This window comes from Babylonia areolata, chromosome 24 (genome assembly GCF_041734735.1).
Source record: "Babylonia areolata isolate BAREFJ2019XMU chromosome 24, ASM4173473v1, whole genome shotgun sequence".
Classification (NCBI taxonomy): Eukaryota; Metazoa; Mollusca; class Gastropoda; order Neogastropoda; family Buccinidae; genus Babylonia; species Babylonia areolata.
The window spans coordinates 8804111-8824110 of record NC_134899.1 but is presented as its reverse complement, the minus strand read 5'-3'; the positions used below and the strand labels follow the sequence as shown (position 1 = coordinate 8824110).

Here is a 20000-nt window from a genome sequence, read left to right as displayed (position 1 = left end):
GAAGGAAAGAACCAAACCGAGGCTGGCAACAAAACGACAACGTGCGTTGATGGGTACAACGTGAAGAAGGCAGGCAGTGAAGACTTGTGGACTTCAGCCCATCGAACAACGGAACCCTCACGCCCTGAGCAACTTGCCCTCAGGTGTCCCAGCCAACAGGTCTTTACAATCAACTATGTACGCTGGACAGGACACGTTGTCCGCATGACAGACAGCAGGATCACGAAGATGCTTTTGTATGGCCAGCTGAAGGAAGGTCACCGTGAACTTGGAAGACCCTGCAAGCGCTTCAAGGACACGAAGACAAACCTGAAAGCCTGTGACATAGACATCGCTTCTTGGGAAACTGATGTCCTTGACCGCTCTCGCTGGAGGATGCTGTGCTCTAGTGGCATAAAGACGTTTGAAAACAAGAGAACGCTGGCCATTAAGGAGAAGCGTGAGCGAAGGAAGCAGGGCTCAACTTCTGGAGACGTTTTCCCTTGCAACACCTGTGGGAAGTGCTGCGCATCCAGAATCGGCCTCTTCTCCCATATGAGGACACACACCGACAGATAGGCCTGCATACCTACTCATCCGTCGGACCGACGGGAGATTCCATCATCATATACCAGTGAAGACTTCTAGACTTCGGCCCATCGAACAACAAAACCCTCGCCAACATCCAAGCCCTTGAACGCCAGCCAACAGGTCTTTACACAGTGAAGACTTCAGCATACCTGTACGTATACATAGACACGAACGGCTTACTACGTACACACAAACACCACTGGATAGTAAAAGAAGGATGATTACTTGACACTGCGACACTTAACTGTTGTCGACCATCAGGTCCTTAAGGCATGAGTTAGAGGGAGAGATAACTTGGAAGAGAGAGAGAGAGAGGGGGGGGGGGTATTGTTTGGCCAGCTATTGGTGTTGATTGTGACCGTGTGCACAGTGAATCAATTTGATTTACAGGTAGGGCAGGTGGCCAAGCTGGGTGTGAGAACTACAGAACGCGTCAACAAAGTCATCTACCAGGTATGTCACGTGCACGTGCATTGTCTCCTTCATCTCACGAGGGCAAGCGTTTATCTGTATGTCACACACACACACACGCACGCACGCACGCACGCACGCACGCACGCACACACACACACACACACACACACACACACACACACACACACCTTGAGACAACCAAGAACCATGAAACGGAAAGACTGTTATGACATTAAAATGATCAAACAAAGGAATGATTCTCGCATAAAAAAGAAGGAAGAAACTGATAAACTGGAAAGTAGAACAAGATGATAGTATGCCTTTGCTGTTGTTTTGTTTTGCTTTGTTTTTCTTTCTTTTTTTTCTTTTTTCTTTTTTTTTCTTTCTTTTTTTTTTTTTGGGGGGGGGGGGGGCGGGGGGGGGGGGGGGGATCAATGGTAGAATAAAACAAATTGTCCAGTGGCTAGTGAAAATGGACAGTATTTGTCCCGATTCATTTGACCATGTGCTTTCTGGTGAGAACTATAGCATGATATCATGATATAGTTGAATATATAATTTGAGTATTATAACCTGGAGGCAGCGTAATACTGGAAGCATTGGTCCAGAAAGACAGTGATAATTCCCGCACATTTTTGTTTTATTCATAAAAAATACATAGCTAGTCATTCTAGTTGGATGACATATGTCAGCTGACGTGGGTTGTTGTCTTGGATAGACGGGCGCAATAGCCGAGTGGTTAAAGCGTTGGACTGTCAATCTGAGGGTCCCGGGTTCGAATCACGGTGACGGCGCCTGGTGGGTAAAGGGTGGAGATTTTTACGATCTCCCAGGTCAACATATGTGCAGACCTGCTAGTACCTGAACCCCCTTCGTGTGTATATGCAAGCAGAAGATCAAATACGCACGTTAAAGATCCTGTAATCCATGCCAGCGTTCGGTGGGTTATGGAAACAAGAACATACCCAGCATGCACACCCCCGAAAACGGAGTATGGCTGCCTACATGGCGGGGTAAAAACGGTCATACACGTAAAAACCCGCCCGTGTGCATACGAGTGAACGCAGAAGAAGAAGAAGAAAAAGAAGTTGTCTTGGATAGAACAGCCATATGGTGGATAACTAGAACAAATTGAGTTGATTTTTCTCAAACAAATGTGCTTGTTACATGACATTTGTTTCATCGTCATTGGAATGGTTATTTGTGGAGATCCTAACATTTGTTCTCAGATTCGATGGACCTTGCAGTAAAAAAAAACAACCCAATATGAACTAAACTGAATTGTTTTCAAGCAAACACTTGGAAGAAATGATTGTTTCTTGTTACTGATGACGTGTGTTGCCTGGAAACAGGCGTGTATGTAAGTCATAGTCCCGTTCCGTTGACGATGTTTGTTCTCAGACACCTGTTTGGAAAGTTCGATGAATTTCAGTTTCAGTTTTAAGTAGACTTCAGAGTGTTTGGACTGGCCCATGTAATCTAAACCATGTCTGTCAAACAAGTAAAATGGCAAATACTTGACGTGCATAATCACCGTGGGCTGGGTCTATCTGAGTTTGATGAATACAGTGTTGCTCCCTATCCATATGGGCTTTACACTGAAAGTTGTGTTCTCAAACGGGTGTATCCTAAAGGAGTGATGATGATTATGTTCCCAAACAGGTGTACACTAAAGTAGTGATGATCTATTCCCAAACAGGTATACACCGATGAATGATGATCTGTTCCCAAACAGGTGTTCACCAGAGTAATGATCTGATCCCAAACAGGTGTACACTAAAGCAGTAATGACCTGTTCCCAAACAGGCGTACACTAAAGCAGTAATGATCTGTTCCCAAACAGGTGTACACTAAAGAAGTGATGATCTGTTCCCAAACAGGTGTACACTAAAGCAGTGATGACCTGTTCCTAAACAGGTGTACATTAAAGCAGTGATGATATATTCTCAAACAGGTATACACCAAATGAGTGATGATCTGTTCCCAAACAGGTGTACACTAAAGCAGTAATGATCTGTCCCCAAACAGGTGTACATTAAAGCAGTGATGATATATTCTCAAACAGGTATACACCAAATGAGTGATGATCTGTTCCCAAACAGGTGTACACTAAAGCAGTAATGATCTGTCCCCAAACAGGTGTACACTAAAGCAGTAATGATCTGTCCCCAAACAGGTGTACACTAAAGCAGTGATGATCTGTTCCCAAACAGGTGTACACTAAAGAAGTAATGATCTGTTCCCAAACAGGTGTACACTAAAGCAGTAATGATCTGTCCCCAAACAGGTGTACACTAAAGCAGTAATGATCTGTCCCCAAACAGGTGTACATTAAAGCAGTGATGATCTGTTTCCAAACAGGTGTACACTAAAGAAGTGATGATCTGTTTCCAAACAGGTGTACACTAAAGAAGTGATGATCTGTTTCCAAACAGGTGTACACTAAAGAAGTGATGATCTGTTCCAAACAGGTGTTCACTAAAGAGTGATGATCTGTTTCCAAACAGGTGTACACTAAAGAAGTGATGATCTGTTTCCAAACAGGTGTACACTAAAGGAGTGATGATCTGTTTCCAAACAGGTGTACACTAAAGCAGTAATGATCTGTTTCCAAACAGGTGTACACTAAAGGAGTGATGATCTGTTCCCAAACAGGTGTACACTAAAGCAGTAATGATCTGTTCCAAAACAGGTGTACACTAAAGAAGTGATGATCTGTTTCCAAACAGGTGTACACTAAAGGAGTGATGATTTCGGAATCCGAGGCCAGTGCATCCGATGGGTCAGGTCAGAAGTTCACTATTTCATTTCCGGTCACCACCAACATGGCGCCCAACTGCAAAGTCCTGGCCTTTTACCTGCGGCCCTCTGATGGGGAAGTGGTTGCCGACACCTTGTCTTTCAAGGTCGACCTCTCTTCTGCTGACCAGGTAAGCACGATAAGAGTTATTCATGTTAGCAATCAGTTACCGTTCTTTCTCGCTCAAAAAATGAGGCAACAGGTTATTCGCAACTGATATAGATATACTGAAAGTTGAAAACAAATTATCTTTCGTTTGTTCACAAATGTCCTCATGCTCTTTATTCAGCATAGTTTTGAAACAACGAAGGCGTAACTGTTGTCCACTGGTAAGTTTCAGTTTCAGTAGCTCAAGGAGGCGTCACTGCGTTTGGACAAAACCATATACGCTACACCACATCTGCCAAGCAGATGCCTGACCAGCAGCGTAACCCAACGCGCTTAGTCAGGCCTTGAGAAAAAACAACAACAAAAAAAAACAACAACAAAAAAACAACAAAAAACGGGGGAATAAATAATAGATAAGCTTACATAAATAAATAAATAAATAAATAAATAAATAATAATTATAATATAGAAAGAAGGTAAGAAGAACAAACAACAAAACGACTGAAAGACCAACGAAATGCTTAAAAACATATCCCCCCTAGCCCCCCATCTTTGTCTAAGGGGAGAGGGTAGAGTTGGCTTCATGTCATGACGAACCAGACACACACCTTCGAGCAGAAACCTTTCTGGTCAGCGTGAAACAACAAACAAGATTGCAGTGAGACAGTAATGCAACACATGACCAAGCTGTTCTTTGCTTGGCAACAAGACCAACCTTGGTTTTGTTTTCCATAACACTTTAGTAATTCGCCTCACACTGACCAAAAAAAACAGGCAAATCTGACATGGACTTAAACGTAAACTATGATGTGACAGGAATGTGTGAGCTACGACACACACAGGTTGTATAGATGTATATCATAGACACTATGATGTGACAGGTATAGGTGAGCTATGGCACACACAGGTTGTATAGTTGTATATCATAGACACTATGATGTGACAGGTATAGGTGAGCTATGGCACACACAGGTTGCACAGTTGTATATCATAGACACTATGATGTGACAGGTATAGGTGAGCTATGGCACACACAGGTTGTATAGTTGTATATCATAGACACTATGATGTGACAGGTATAGGTGAGCTAGGGCACACACAGGTTGTATAGTTGTATATCATAGACACTATGATGTGACAGGTATAGGTGAGCTATGGCACACACAGGTTGTATAGTTGTATATCATAGACACTATGATGTGGCAGGAATGTGTGAGATATGGTCCACATAGGTTGTATATCATGACATTATGTAACAGGTACAGGTTAACTATGGTCCACGCAGATTGTATGATACAGACACTACGATGTGACAGGTATATGTGAGCTGTGGCCCACATAGACTTTATGTAACAGACACTACAAATTGTATTTTACAATGTCATGCTTGATTGATTGATTGACTAATTGATCAATCAATCAACAATATCATGACACGGGTTCAGGTGATCTACTGCCCACACAGACTGTATATTACAGGCAATATTATGACACAGGTACAGGTGATCTACTGTCCACACAGACTGTATATTACAGGCAATATTATGACACAGGTACAGGTGATCTACTGCCCACACAGACTGTATATTACAGACAATATTATGACACAGGTACAGGTGATCTACTGCCACACAGACTGTATATTACAGACAATATTATGACACAGGTACAGGTGATCTACTGTCCACACAGACTGTATATTACAGACAATATTATGGCACAGGTACAGGTGATCTACTGACCATCACTGACTGTATATTACAGACAATATTATGACACAGGTACAGGTGATCTACTGCCTACACAGACTGTATATTACAGACAATATTATGACACAGGTACAGGTGATCTACTGCCATCACAGACTGTATATTACAGACAATATTATGACACAGGTACAGGTGATCTACTGCCATCACAGACTGTATATTACAGACAATATTATGACACAGGTACAGGTGATCTACTGCCCACACAGACTGTATATTACAGACAATATTATGACACAGGTACAGGTGATCTACTGCCATCACACGACTGTATATTACAGACAATATTATGACACAGGTACAGGTGAGCTATGGCCGAGGCAAGGTGAAGCCCGGAGAAGCCGTGCAGATGACGGTGACGGCACGGCCACACTCTGTGGTCTTCCTGCTGGCCGTGGACAAGAGTGTCCAGCTCCTCAAGTCTGGAAACGACATCACGCAGGAAATGGTCAGCTGATCCACTCTCTGTCTCTCTGTGTGTCTGTCTATCTCCCTCTCCGTCTCTTTATATCTGTGTCCCTCTCTCTGTCTGTTTCTGTGAGTATGTGTGTCTCGGTGTGTCTATCTCTATCTCTGTATTTGTCATTTTCCGTTTCTTTTTTTTTCTGACTCCCTTTGTGTGTCTGGGTTTCTGTGGTTATTCGGTGAGTTTGAATGGTTATGAACACGTGTAAAACTAGAAGTATGGAAGGCTGTCTGTCTGTAGATAGACAGGTACACTCAGACCATCGGCTGTATCTGTTGAATGTTCAGGTGAGCGAAGAGCTGGCCGGGTACAACTTTGGCGGCGGTTTCCATGGCTACTGGCGCTACATGTTCATCTGTGGTTGGCCCTTCCCCTCCCAGGGGCAGGACGCCTTCAGCATCTTCAGGGTAAGGGTCTGTGTGGTGTGGTCCTCTTCACACACCCCCACCTCACTGCTTCCCCTGCTTCACCCTCCCCCCTTCCCACCCCCCACCTCCCTGCTGCCCCTGCTTCACCCTCCCCCCTGCCCCCCACCTCCCTGCTTCACCCCCCCCCCCATCCGCACCCCCCACCTTCCTGCTGCCCCCACCCAACCAGCTTCTCGTCCTTCATCTGACTCCTTCCCCCCTCCCTTCAATTCAACCCCTTCACCACCATCACCACCACCACCACCACCACCACCATCATCATCACCACCACCACCACCACCATCATCACCACCACCACCACCACCATCACACCACCACCACCACCATCACCACCACCACCACCACCCACGTCCTCCCTCTTCATCCTCGACTCCACCCCTTCCTCCTGCCAGCCCTTCCCTTCCCTCCCCCCCCAATCCCCCGCCCCCCGCACACCCCATCACCACCACCCCTCCAATGGAAAGGATGCCTTCGGTACCTTCAGAGGGAAGGGGGGGGGGGTCTCAGTGTTCGTCTATTCGTCAGCGTATGGTCCTCTACCTCCCCTCCTCACCTCCTCCCTCCCCTCCCTCACTTCTAACCTTTTTTTTTTTCACAACCACAACCACCGGTCCCACGTGTCCTATAACTCCTCCCTCTTTCCTCTCATTCCCCTGTTTCCCTCCTTCACCCCCACCCCCACTCCACTCCACCTCCACAACTCCCCCTCCCTCCCCCCCACCCAACCCTCGTTGTACAGCCTCCTCCCCCTCCTTTCCTTCTGTTTACTACCCACCCTACCTCACCACCACTCCATGTGTGTGTGTGTGTGTGTGTGTGTGTGTGTGTTTGAACGGCTGTGTATGTGTTTGGAAAGAATTTAAAAAAAAAAAAAAAAGAACAGGGGAATCTTATTTTGTTTTGGATATGAAAAAGCAAGAGGGATGTGAATGCAAAAAAAGAAAGATGTATGGAGAGAGAGAGAGAGAGAGAGAGAGAGAGAGAGAGAGAGAGAGAGAATACACAGATGGAGGTAAAGAGAGAAACAGAGACAAAATGAGAGACAGTACCAAAGAGACAGATACACACATGGACAAGAGAGAGAGAGACAGATACAGAGACAGAGATGGATGCAGATGAACAGATGAAGGTATGTGTATTTTTCAGGACGCCAATGTTGCGATGCTGACCGATGGTGATGTGTACAGACAACCATTCATCCCCTGTGAGTTGCAGTTTCTGCTTTTTTTCTTTTTTTCTTCTTTTTTTTTTTTTTTTTTTTTTTTTTTGTACATTTGCTACATATCAGTATTGATTATATTATGGCATCGTTTAACAGCATGCTTGTGTGTGGAGTTGTGGGGGGTGGAGGAGTGTGTGTGTGTGTGTGTGTGTGTGTGTGTGTGTGTGTGTGTCCTTTCTTCCCATCCATATGTCACTCACTCTCTCTCTCTATCTATTTATCTCTTTCTCCCTCCCTCTCTCTCTCTCTCTCTCTCTCTCTCTATATATATATATATATATATATAGAGAGAGAGAGAGAGAGAGAGAGAGAGAGAGAGAGAGAACGAACGAACGAACGAACGAACGAACGAAATTTTATTTAAGGGGATAAGCACAATTGGTTTTTTACATCTGTCCCTCTGGGGAGTAAGATAAATGCATGCACAAATTCTTCACACACAAAAGAAAGGGGGGAAAAAAACCCTGCTCCCTCATCCACCCACCCTTCCAACAACAATAACAACAATAAGTGGAGTGATGGCCTAGAGGTAACGCGTCCGCCTAGGAAGCGAGAGAATCTGAGCGCGCTGGTTCGAATCACGGCTCAGCCGCCGATATTTTCTCCCCCTCCACTAGACCTTGAGTGGTGGTCTGGACGCTAGTCATTCGGATGAGACGATAAACCGAGGTCCCGTATGCAGCATGTATTTAGCGCACGTAAAAGAACCCACGGCAAGAAAAGGGTTGTTCCTGGCAAAATTCTGTAGAAAACTTCACTTGGACAGGAAAAACAAATAAAAGTGCACGCAGGAAAAAATACAAAAAAATGCGTGGCGCTGTAGTGTAGCGACGCGCTCTCCCTGGGGAGAGCAGCCCGAATTTCACACAGAGAAATCTGTTGTGATAAAAAGGAATACAAATACAAATACAAATACAAAATGAAAAGGTAAGCATGAACATCACATAATTCAATACATCAACAGCATATATGAATGGTCCAAAGACATGTACAAATAATACATTTATGGAGAAGATAGAAAGTATGGATGAAGGAAGGAAGGAAGAAGAAGAAGAAGAGAGAGAGAGAAAGAGAGAGAGAGAGAGAGAGAGAGAGAGAGAGAGAGAGATGTGTGTGGGGGTGTATACAGAGAGAGAGAGGGGGGGAGAGAGAGAGAGAGAGACACACACACACACACACACACACACACACACACACACACACACACACACACACACACACACACACACAGATAGAGAGAGATCCACAAATCTATCTTTTCTACCTACGAGTACCTTTCTGTTCTTGCAGACTACAGAGGACCCTTGTACATGGCAGCCTCTGGGGTATCGGCGTTTGCCGATTCGTCCGTTGGCAATGGCCTGAAGGCTGCCCCTGCCCCGCCCCCTGAGGCCGCTGCTGACCGTGTCAGGACCCTCTTCCCAGAGACCTGGCTGTGGGACATGGTGCTGACTGGGTACTGTGCTTTGTGTGGGTCACTGTCACTGGGTACTGTGCTTTGTTGTGGGTCACTGTCACTGGGTACTGTGCTTTGTGTGGGTCACTCTCATTGGGTACTGTGCTTTGTGTGGGTCACTGTCACTGGGTACTGTGCTTTGTTGTGGGTCACTGTCACTGGGTACTGTGCTTTGTTGTGGGTCACTGTCACTGGGTACTGTGCTTTGTTATGGGTCACTGTCACTGGGTACTGTGCTTTGTGTGTGTCACTGTCACTGGGTACTGTGCTCTGTTGTGGGTCACTGTCACTGGGTACTGTGCTTTGTTGTGGGTCACTGGGTACTGTGCTTTGTGTGGGTCATTGTCACTGGGTACTGTGCTTTGTTGTGGGTCACTGTCACTGGGTACTGTGCTTTGTGTGGGTCACTGTCACTGGGTACTGTGCTTTGTTGTGGGTCACTGTCACTGGGTACTGTGCTTTGTTGTGGGTCACTGTCACTGGGTACTGTGCTTTGTTGTGGGTCACTGTCACTGGGTACTGTGCTCTGTTGTGGGTCACTGTCACTGGGTACTGTGCTTTGTTATGGGTCATTGTCACTGGGTACTGTGTTTTGTGTCGGTCACTGTCACTGGGTACTGTGCTTTGTGTGGGTCATTGTCACTGGGTACTGTGCTTTGTGTGGGTCATTGTCTTTGGGGACTGTGCTTTGTTGTGTGTCACTGTCACTGGGTACTGTGCTTTGTGTCGGTCATAGTCACTGTGCACTGTGCTGTGTGTGGGTCACTGTCATTGGGGACTGTGCTTTGTGTGGGTCATTGTCACTGGGTACTGTGATTTGTTGTGGGTCACTGTCACTGGGTACTGTGCTTTGTTGTGGGTCACTGTCATCGGGGACTGTGTTTTGTGTGGGTCATTGTCACTAGATACTGTGCTTTGTGTGGGTCACTGTCATTGGGTACTGTGTTTTGTGTGTGTCACTGTCACTGGGTACTGTACTTTGTTGTGGGTCACTGTCACTAGATACTGTGCTTTGTGTGGGTCACTGTCATTGGGTACTGTGCTTTGTGTGTGTCACTGTCACTGGGTACTGTGCTTTGTGTGGGTCACTGTCACTGGGTACTGTGCTTTGTGTGGGTCATTCTCATTGGGTACTGTGCTTTGTTGTGGGTCACTGTCACTGGGGACTGTGCTTTGTGTGGGTCATTCTCACTGGGTACTGTGCTCTGTTGTGGGTCACTGGGTACTGTGCTTTGTGTGGGTCACTGTCACTGGGTACTGTGCTTTGTGTGGGTCATTCTCACTGGGTACTGTGCTCTGTTGTGGGTCATTCTCATTGGGCACTGTGCTTTGTTGTGGGTCATTGTCACTGGGTACTGTGCTTTGTTGTGGGTCACTGGGTACTGTGCTTTGTGTGGGTCACTGTCCCTGGGTACTGTGCTTTGTGTCGGTCACAGTCACCGTGTACTGTGGATCACTGACATTGAAGTGTTGGCCCAATGGTGACGCTTTCGCCCAGTAAGCGAGGGAATCAGAGCGTTCTGGTTCGAATCCCACAGTTCACCCCCGAAAGCGGAGTATGGCTGCTACATGGCGGGGTGAAACCAGTCGTAAGCGTAAAAGCCCACTCGTGTACATACGAGTGAACGTGGGAGTTGCAGCCCACGAACGATGGAGAAGAAGAATAATCCCACAGTCGCCAGTATTTTCTCACCACTGCCCCCCACCCCCTTCCCCTCCACTAGACCATGAGTGGTGGTCGGGACGCTAGTTATTCGAATGAGACGATAAATCGAGGTCACGTGTGCAGCATGCATGTGTGTGTCGCTGTGTCACATGACGTGTGTGTCTCTGTGTGTCTGTGTCACATGACGTGTGTGTCTCTGTGTGTCTGTGCCACATGACGTGTGTGTCTCTGTGTGTCTGTGCCACATGACGTGTGTGTCTCTGTGTGTCTGTGTCACATGACGTGTGTGTCTCTGTGTGTCTGTGCCACATGACGTGTGTGTCTCTGTGCCAAATGATGTGTGTGTCTCTGTGTCACATGACGTGTGTGTCTCTGTGCCACATGACGTGTGTGTCTCTGTGTCACATGACGTGTGTGTCTCTGTGCCACATGACGTGTGTGTCTCTGTGCCACATGACGTGTGTGTCTCTGTGTCACATGACGTGTGTGTCTCTGTGCCAAATGATGTGTGTGTCTCTGTGTCACATGACGTGTGTGTCTCTGTGCCACGTGACGTGTGTGTCTCTGTGCCACGTGACGTGTGTGTCTCTGTGCCACATGACGTGTGTGTCTCTGTGTCACATGACGTGTGTGTCTCTGTGCCACATGACGTGTGTGTCTCTGTGTCACATGACGTGTGTGTCTTTTCCCCACAGACCCAGCGGGCGGGTGGTGAGGAAGACGGTGGTGCCAGACACCATCACCACCTGGCTGACCTCCGCCTTCGCCGTCCACCCCCAGCACGGACTGTCCGTCATCCAGGAACCCGCCAAGGTCAGAACCAGAACCAGTACCAGAACCAGAATCAGAACCAGAATTATAACCAGAACCAGAACAGAAAATCTTAATCAGAATAGATTCATTATACATCACTCAGTAAGAGAAATGAGTAAGGGAAGCGTGTTGAAGTACGTGATACAAACAGATGATGCATAGAGGTCCCTGCTACTCCTGTCTGTTGGCTTCATCACTGACACCGTTGTCATTGGGGAGCAAGCTTTGGGGCTGCTTGATTTGCGGTTGGTTGGTTGGAAGATTGGTTAGATAGTAGCGTGGTTGGGTGGTTGGTTAGTTGGTTGGTTGAGTGAAGGTTGGGTAGATGGGGGTTGGGTAAGTGTGTTGGTGGTGGGACGGTTGCTTGGTTGTTTGGTTGGCTCAGTGAGCGTGAGTGTGCTGAACAGAGTGCAGGGACCAAGTCTGCTATGACGCTCTGTTTGTTGGAGAACGTTCAGTGTCGTGATTGGTTTCATGGGTGGGTGGTTGGTTCGACGCTGGGGCTGTGGGCGGGGTGGATGGGTGGGTGGGTGTACAGTGGGTGGTTAGTGAGTGTGTGGGGGATTGCTTTAGTGTTGGTCGCACATCGGGTGACCTTTGCCCACATCCATGGGACTGTCGTCTGTTTGAGGTTGTGCGGGGTGGGGGTGGGGGATTGTCGGGGATAAGGGTGTATGTATCTCTCGGGCCTGGTTGATGCCGGGACATGATTATAACAGGAAGCGTAGAGTACAGCCATATCACTTAATCACAAACCTTAATGGACCTGCATAGCAGCATCGCCATCATCATCATCATCATCCTCCTCCTCCTTCGTCATCATAGGGTGGTTGGTTGGATGGGTGTGGATGAATGATTAAAGGGTTGGTTGTTCAGTCAGTAAATAGAGTGAGCGATTGTCAGTCTGTCAGTTCGTACGTGAGTCAGCCATTTGTCACCTTGTAAAGTTATCAGTTTCAGTTTCAGTTTCAGTAGCTCAAGGAGGCGTCACTGCGTTCGGACAAATCCATATACGCTACACCACATCTGCCAAGCAGATGCCTGACCAGCAGCGTAACCCAACGCGCTTAGTCAGGCCTTGAGGGGAAAAAAAAGGCGAATAAATGATAGATAAGCTTACACAAATAAATCAATAAATAATAAATAATAACTATAATGTAAAAATAAAAAATAAAAATAAAAAGATAAATAAGCAAATAGATGCAAAACATGAAGACACACATTCACATATACACCCACACATGCATAACAGATATGCACCGAACATGCAGTTTCACAGGTATGAAAGCACAGTCAAATACATATAAACGTACATGAGCTCCAACACACACACACACACCACACACATTACCCTGCACCTCCTCTACCCCCCTCCTCCACACACTCATTTCTAGTCTACGTATCACAGCTTCCACAGCACACACACACATACACACACACACACACACACACACACACACACACACACACACACAGATGAACACTTACTTGTACAAGCGCACACACATCAGTTATCAGTGAGATCGTAACTTCGACATTGAATTTGTAAGTTTTGAGACTTCTCCTTCTTCGTTCGTGGGCTGCAACTCTCACGTTCACTCGAATGTACAGGAGTGGGCTTTTACGTGTGTGACCGGTTGTACCCCGCCATTTAGGCAGCCATATTCCGTTTTCGGGGGTGTGCATGCTGGGTATCTTTTTGTTTCCATAACCCAACGAACGCTGGCATGGGTTAAAGGATCTTTAACGTTCATATTTGATCTTCTACTTGCGTATACACACGAATGGGGTTCAGGCACAAGTAGGTCTGAACATATGTTGACCTGGGAGATCGATAAAATCTCCACCCGTTCCCCACCAGGTGCCGTTTCCTAGATTCGAGCCCGGGACCCTCAGATTGAAAGTCCAATGCTTTGATTGCGCCGGACGTTTCAGACAATGAGTATAAATCACAGCGACCACGAAGTGTAAAGGAATGAACGGAGCCTTTGGACAGTGAGAGAATGAGTGATTCAGCTATCAGTTCCTGTCAATTTTCAATGTTTGGCGTTATCTGGTAGCATGTTTATTTACTACTATCTTAGTTCAATGTTATTTTGTGCATTGTGACATAAACTATTTTAGGTCAATGGCATTTTGTGCATGCTGGTATTTTGGAAATTTCAGACTTCAGTTTCGTTTTTGTTTTTCATTTGAAACACACCTGGACCTTCAATATATTCCTCTGTGTGTGTGTGTGTGTGTGTGTGTGTGTGTGTGTGTGTGTGTGTGTGTGTGTGTTTTCAGGTGGTCACCTTTAAAGAGGTGTTCCTCAGTCTGGACCTGCCGTACTCAGCCATCCGTGGGGAGGACCTATGCATGAAAGCCTTTGCCTTCAACTACTACTCACAAAGCTTGAACGTACGTTGGTGGGCTTCTCTGTGTCTCTACTTTTGAACCATAACACGGACCTCCAAATCTCGCACACGAAACACAAACAATAGAAGAGAAATATCGTATTTTACTCCAGCAGTGTGTGTGTGTTAATTATACAATACATGTGTGTGTGTGTGTGTGTGTGTGTGTGTGTGTGTGTGTGTGTGTGTGTGGAGAGAGAGAGAGAGAGAGAGAGAGAGAGAGAGAGAGATACATCAGTAGATATGTACATATATATATATATATATATATATATATATATATATGTATGTATGTATGTATATATGTGTGTGTGTATGTGTGCGCGCGCGCCTGCTTGTGAATATGTGCCTGTCTGCCTGCCTGTGAGAGTTGCATGTGTGCACCCCCAGAGTCATTTTCGGAAGAAAAAAAAGAGAGAGATGTGTGTGTGTATGTGTGCGCGCGCGCCTGCTTGTGAATATGTGCCTGTCTGCCTGCCTGTGAGAGTTGCATGTGTGCACCCCCAGAGTCATTTTCGGAAGAAAAAAAAAAGAAAAGAGAGAGAGAGAGATGTCACTGCCTTGTGGCAATGCAGCATTGTACTTACTTGTCCCCGGTTCTGTCTCACTGCCCTGGCTTCCTGTCCAGATGTTGATGGTGATGGGAGCAACCCCAGGCATCGACAACATCCGTGTCCACCGCGGGGTGCGTCGGGTCTCCGGGACTGTGTACCGTGGTCTGGGAACGGTAATGGTTTTAGTTGGACAGAGTTGTGGTCTCACAAACCATCATACACGCACAAGCACACACACAAAAACATACGCGCGCGCGCGTGTGCACACAACACACACACACACACACACACACACACACACACACACACACACACACACACATATATATATATATATATATATATATGTAAACACGGTCACACACACACACGCGAACGCTTGCACACACACACACACACACACACTCTCTCTCTCTCTCTCTCATTCTCTGTCTCTGTCTCTGCATCTCTCTGTCTCTGTCCTCTCTATGTATCTATCTATCTATCTATCTATCTCTCACTCACTGCCCCACCACACATATCTTGGGACTTTATTAGAGAGATTGAGACTTGCACAGAGAGAGAGAGATAGAGGGGGGGTTGAGAGAGGGAGGAGGGTGCAAGTGACTGGGCGCGAGTGTTTGTGCTCAGACGTTTACAGTAATTGCTACTTCATTCTTCAAACGTGCATACGTGATTACTCTATGTGTAGGATTGTTGATTGTTACTGGGGGTTTTTGCTGTGGTTTTTTTTTTGTGTTTTTTTTTTACGTTTTAGACATGAATATTACCTGCAATGTGTGGACTGAATATGTGAACTGATGTATGGAAAGCTTTTACATTCGTCCTTTGTATATTGAAAATCTGTTTTTGCAGTCATATTTCTAAGTTGAGTAGGCCACTCGTTTATATTGAGATACTGCATCTGGCTAAATTTCTGTCATTTCAGATGACAGGGTTACTCTTTTCTTGTCTTGCCTTGACTGGTCTGGTCTATTCTGGTCCGGTCAGGTCTCGTTTCGTCTAATATTAGCTTGCGTTTGTGTGCATGTGCATGTGCGTGCGTGCGTGTCTGTGTGCTTGTGTGTGTGCGTGCGTGCGTGCGTGTGTGTGTGTGTGTGTGTGTTTGTTTCTGTTCGTGTGTGTGTGTATGTGTGTGCACGTGTGTGCGGACGTGTGTCACCAGGTTGCGGTGAATGAGGTGAAAGACACACTGTACTGCTTCACGCCCACTGGACTGGGTCACTTCCCTCTGCGGGTCAACCTGACCGGTGGTCAGGGTGTTCAGCACTTCACGGATGCTGTGGAGAGATCGCTGCTGGTGGAGGTGCTTCAGTCTTTTCTTCTTGGTTGAAACAACATTGTCTTTATTCAGAAAACATCTTACACGTGCACACATAAACAGCAGATCAAGCACAGTCTAACAGATTTCGTTGGTATAGGTTTGGTACAGTGGTTGAGGAAGATGGTGTAAAACCATCGTTATAAACAAGTGAGTTCAATTTTGATTTTGAGTTTCTTCAAAAAGTTAACAGATATATATATATATATATATATATATATATATATATATATATATATATATATATATATATCGTGCTCGAGCATGTGACATTATTATTCGTTTGTTTTATTTGACGTCTGGTGAACGTTATACGAGTGCAGTAATTATAGATGAGTATTTCTCAGTTGTAAAAATTATAATCTTCTCTTCTTGATAGCCGGTCTTTTCTTGTTGTTTGGTGGGGGTTTTTTGTTTGTTTGTTGTTTTTTGTGTTTGTTTGTTGTTGTTTTTTTGTTGTTTTTTTGTTTTTTGTTGTTGTTGTTGTTTTTGGGGGGGTATTCGTTATTATCGTCTTATTTTCTCGTCGTTATTGTCAGTTGTTGTTTTTTTAATTCACTGTCATTGGAGTTCGTTTAATATTCCTTATCGTCGTCGTATTATTGTTTCAGTTTTGTTACAAGTGCATATCTCGATATTCCAAATGTTTGAGACAGGTCACTGTGATATAATGTAGTGGGGCATCGTTATTCAGATGGAAACAAATGAGGCTCTTGGAGTATAAAACACACACACACACACACACACACACACACACACACACACACACACACACACACACACACACACACGCATCGAACGCGTTTTCTTTGGGATAAAACTTACCTGGTGTCTGCTTTTGATGGAGTGGTGGTTTTGTGGGTACGTGTCCGCCTGGGAAGCGAGAGAATAATGTGAAATTGCTGATTCCGTTTGTAAAGCGCTTAAGAGTTTGGCTTGTGATAGAAGATAGCTACTATATAAGTACTGTTAATAGTCTTTGGTGGGGCGTGTCCTTCCAGAGTATATGCAGGTCTCCGAGATGCTGGTAGGACCTCTTCTTACAGGTGGTGTTAAAGAAAAAGAAAAGAAAGTTATCTGTTGGGTTTTCTTCTGTTGACAGCCGGAAGGGACACCCCGGGTGACGAACATACCCGTCATTCTGGACGTGGAGCCAAGAGTGGTGTTTGAGCACGACGTGAATATCCTGTTCCCCACTGACACAGTTCCGGGCTCTGAGAGAATCACCGTCAGCCTTGCTGGTCAGTTAAGACAGTGACACACTTTCGTTACGAACGATACTGCTGTTGACTGTTGTCTGGTGTATGAATATTTCAGTGAATGTTATGTGGCCGTGAGTCAGTGTCAGCGACATGCTTTCGTTATGAACATTGCTGTTTATGATGGTCGTCTTGTCTATATAGATATCTCAAGTAATTGTGCATTGTAGGTAAATCTATGTCTGTGACACGCTTTCGTTATAAACTTTACCATTATTTACTGTTGTCAGTCAAGATATGTATACTTCACGGAAATTTATGTGTGCGGTTTGTGTCAGTGACACACTTTTGTTGTTAACGTTACTGTTATTGACTGTTTGTTAGTTAGTATATGACTATCTCAGGGAACCTTCTGTGGTCATTAAGGTTGTGTCTGTCAGCCACTCGTCAACTTGTACATGATATATGTACTTGCTATGGGAAATATCGCTGTGGGGAATTTACCGGGCCGTGTGTTTGAGAACAACGCTGACTGTTGTAGATGTTATTGCTGAGGATGCTGTCATAGGGAATTTACTGGACCCCATGTATGGACAAATGGATGGGTGTTGTCACAGGTGATTTGCTGGGTCCTGTGTTTGAGAACATCGATGACCTGCTGCGGATGCCGTACGGGTGTGGGGAACAGAACATGCTGTACTTTGCTCCCAACGTCTTCCTCATCGACTACATGCAGAGGACCAACACCTACACCCCGGAGCGGGCGGAGAAAGCTGAACGCTACATGCTGATTGGTTAGTTTAGAAGTTTTCATACTTTCTTATTGGCTACCTGAAATGTTTTCATTCTTTCTGATTGGCTTTTTGTAAAATGTTCAAATTTTCTGATTGGCTACTTGAAACGTTTTCATACTTTCTGATTGGCTTGTTGAAATATTTTCACACGTTTTTTGGTTTGTTGAAAGTTTCTCACACTTGCAGATTGGTTAATTGAAAGATTTTTATACGATCAGATTGGTTACTTGAAAGCTTTTCATACTTTCAGATTGGTTAGTAGTAAGAAATCGACACTCTTTCAGATTGGTCAGCTGAAAAAGTTTCATACATACTGATTAGTTGGTTGAAAGTTTTCTTCACAATCTTTTGACAGTCAAATTGATCTATATGTTACGATCATTTCATACTCTTTATTTATTTTTAATTTTTAAACAAGCATTTCAAAACGGCACATTCAAAACACATGACGTTCGGTACAGAGATTCTCAGGGCTTGCAGGATTCACACCAAAAAAATTTAATTATGCAGAGCAGCGGTTGGGGGGAGGGCGGTGGTGGTGGTCAACTTTCTCCTCATGGTTAAGCACATGTGAGGCAACGTACATAGACCAGTCTTCGTGCTGTAACGTCTTGAAACTAAAAGTGAAAGAAAAATACAACAACACTGATTGCTGAAGCCAAAGAAGAAGACTGGGGAAGAAGTCGAAGAAGAATGTTGTAGATACGTGTACTAACGTCAGCTGTGGTTTGCAGGGTACCAGAAGGAGATCCGATACCAGCACAACGATGGCTCTTACAGTGCTTTTGGAAACCGGAAGAAAAACGAAACCGGAAGCATGTGGTATGTGTTTCTATGGTAACCGTGATTATCGTTTCTGACTGCAAATTTGACGGGGGTCATTTGCTGTAAAATATGTACGTGTGTGTGTGTGTGAGAGAGAGAGAGAGAGAGAGAGAGAGAGAGAGAGAGAGAGTCCGTATTTGTTTGTCTATATGTGTGTGTATGTATGTGAGTTGGTTTGTGTGTAATCCCAAACAATCGACCAACTTACGCTCAATTCAGTTCAGTTACTGAAGGAGATGTCACTGCGTTCGAAAAAATCCATACACGCTACACCACATCTGCTAAGCAGATGCCAGACCAGCAACGTATCCCAACGCGCTTGGACAGGTCTTCGGGGAAAATAAAATGAAATAAAGTATCAAAAGAAAAAAAAGAAAGAAGAAAAAAGAAGAGAGAGACATATGAATAAATAGCAAAGTAATTATGCCTTTTTGAAATAGTGAATCGGTTTGTTGTTGTTGTTGTTGTTGTTGTTGTTGGTTTGTTTGTTTATTGTTGTTTTTTCTTGTTTTACCTAAAATTTTGTCTATTACCTCTCGTTAATGATGCTATTACACTGTTTGTTGATGTTTTATTATTCTTGTCACATTGTATATCTCAATATTCGAAGTGTAGGGGGCAGCTCATAGTGTTTTTAATGAAAGGGGCATTATTGTTTTGATGGAGATGCATGATCGTTTTGGATTTTCTTTTTAAAGTACATTGATTGCAACACTCTTTTGTTGTTGCTGATAAAACACACCTGATGCCCGCTCTTCATGGAGGGGTGACCTGGTGGCAAAGCGTCCGCTCAGGAAACGAGAGAATCTGTGAATCTGAGGGTTCTGTTTGAAGGGCGCTTGGTTTCTTACAGAAGATGTATGTGTTTGTGTGTTTTATCTTCAGTTTAACGTCTATTCACTATAAGTGGAAAGGAGTCAAGTAGTGGATAAAGGAAAGGGAGTGCATGTGAATATTAGTGTAAAAAAGTGTTCATGTTATGTATCAGAGGAAAGGTAGATTATTATAAGAAAAAGTCTAAAGAGATTGGGGGTGTGAGGGTGGGGGGGGGGAGAATATGTATATGTATATCAACAAGTATTAACCTACAACAATGTAAATATAAATAACAACATTAATTGTAATACATCAAAGGAGGATACCAACTGGACTGGAGTTTAAAATTTCTGAAAACATTCTAAGCAATGAATAATCATTAT

The 20000-nt window shown here is 44.8% G+C and overlaps 1 protein-coding gene across 1 annotated transcript in view; it reads left to right on the top strand.

Annotated features, from left to right (window-relative positions):
* Positions 1 to 20000, top strand: part of LOC143298680 (CD109 antigen-like) — a 58591-nt gene that overhangs the window by 22427 nt on the left and 16164 nt on the right. The window contains 13 exon segments of the mRNA XM_076611565.1: positions 961 to 1023; positions 3714 to 3914; positions 5960 to 6109; positions 6415 to 6534; positions 7702 to 7759; positions 9068 to 9233; positions 11595 to 11712; positions 13999 to 14112; positions 14737 to 14835; positions 15828 to 15968; positions 17086 to 17224; positions 17800 to 17976; positions 18711 to 18798. Coding sequence (XP_076467680.1) covers positions 961 to 1023; positions 3714 to 3914; positions 5960 to 6109; positions 6415 to 6534; positions 7702 to 7759; positions 9068 to 9233; positions 11595 to 11712; positions 13999 to 14112; positions 14737 to 14835; positions 15828 to 15968; positions 17086 to 17224; positions 17800 to 17976; positions 18711 to 18798 — 1634 coding nt within the window.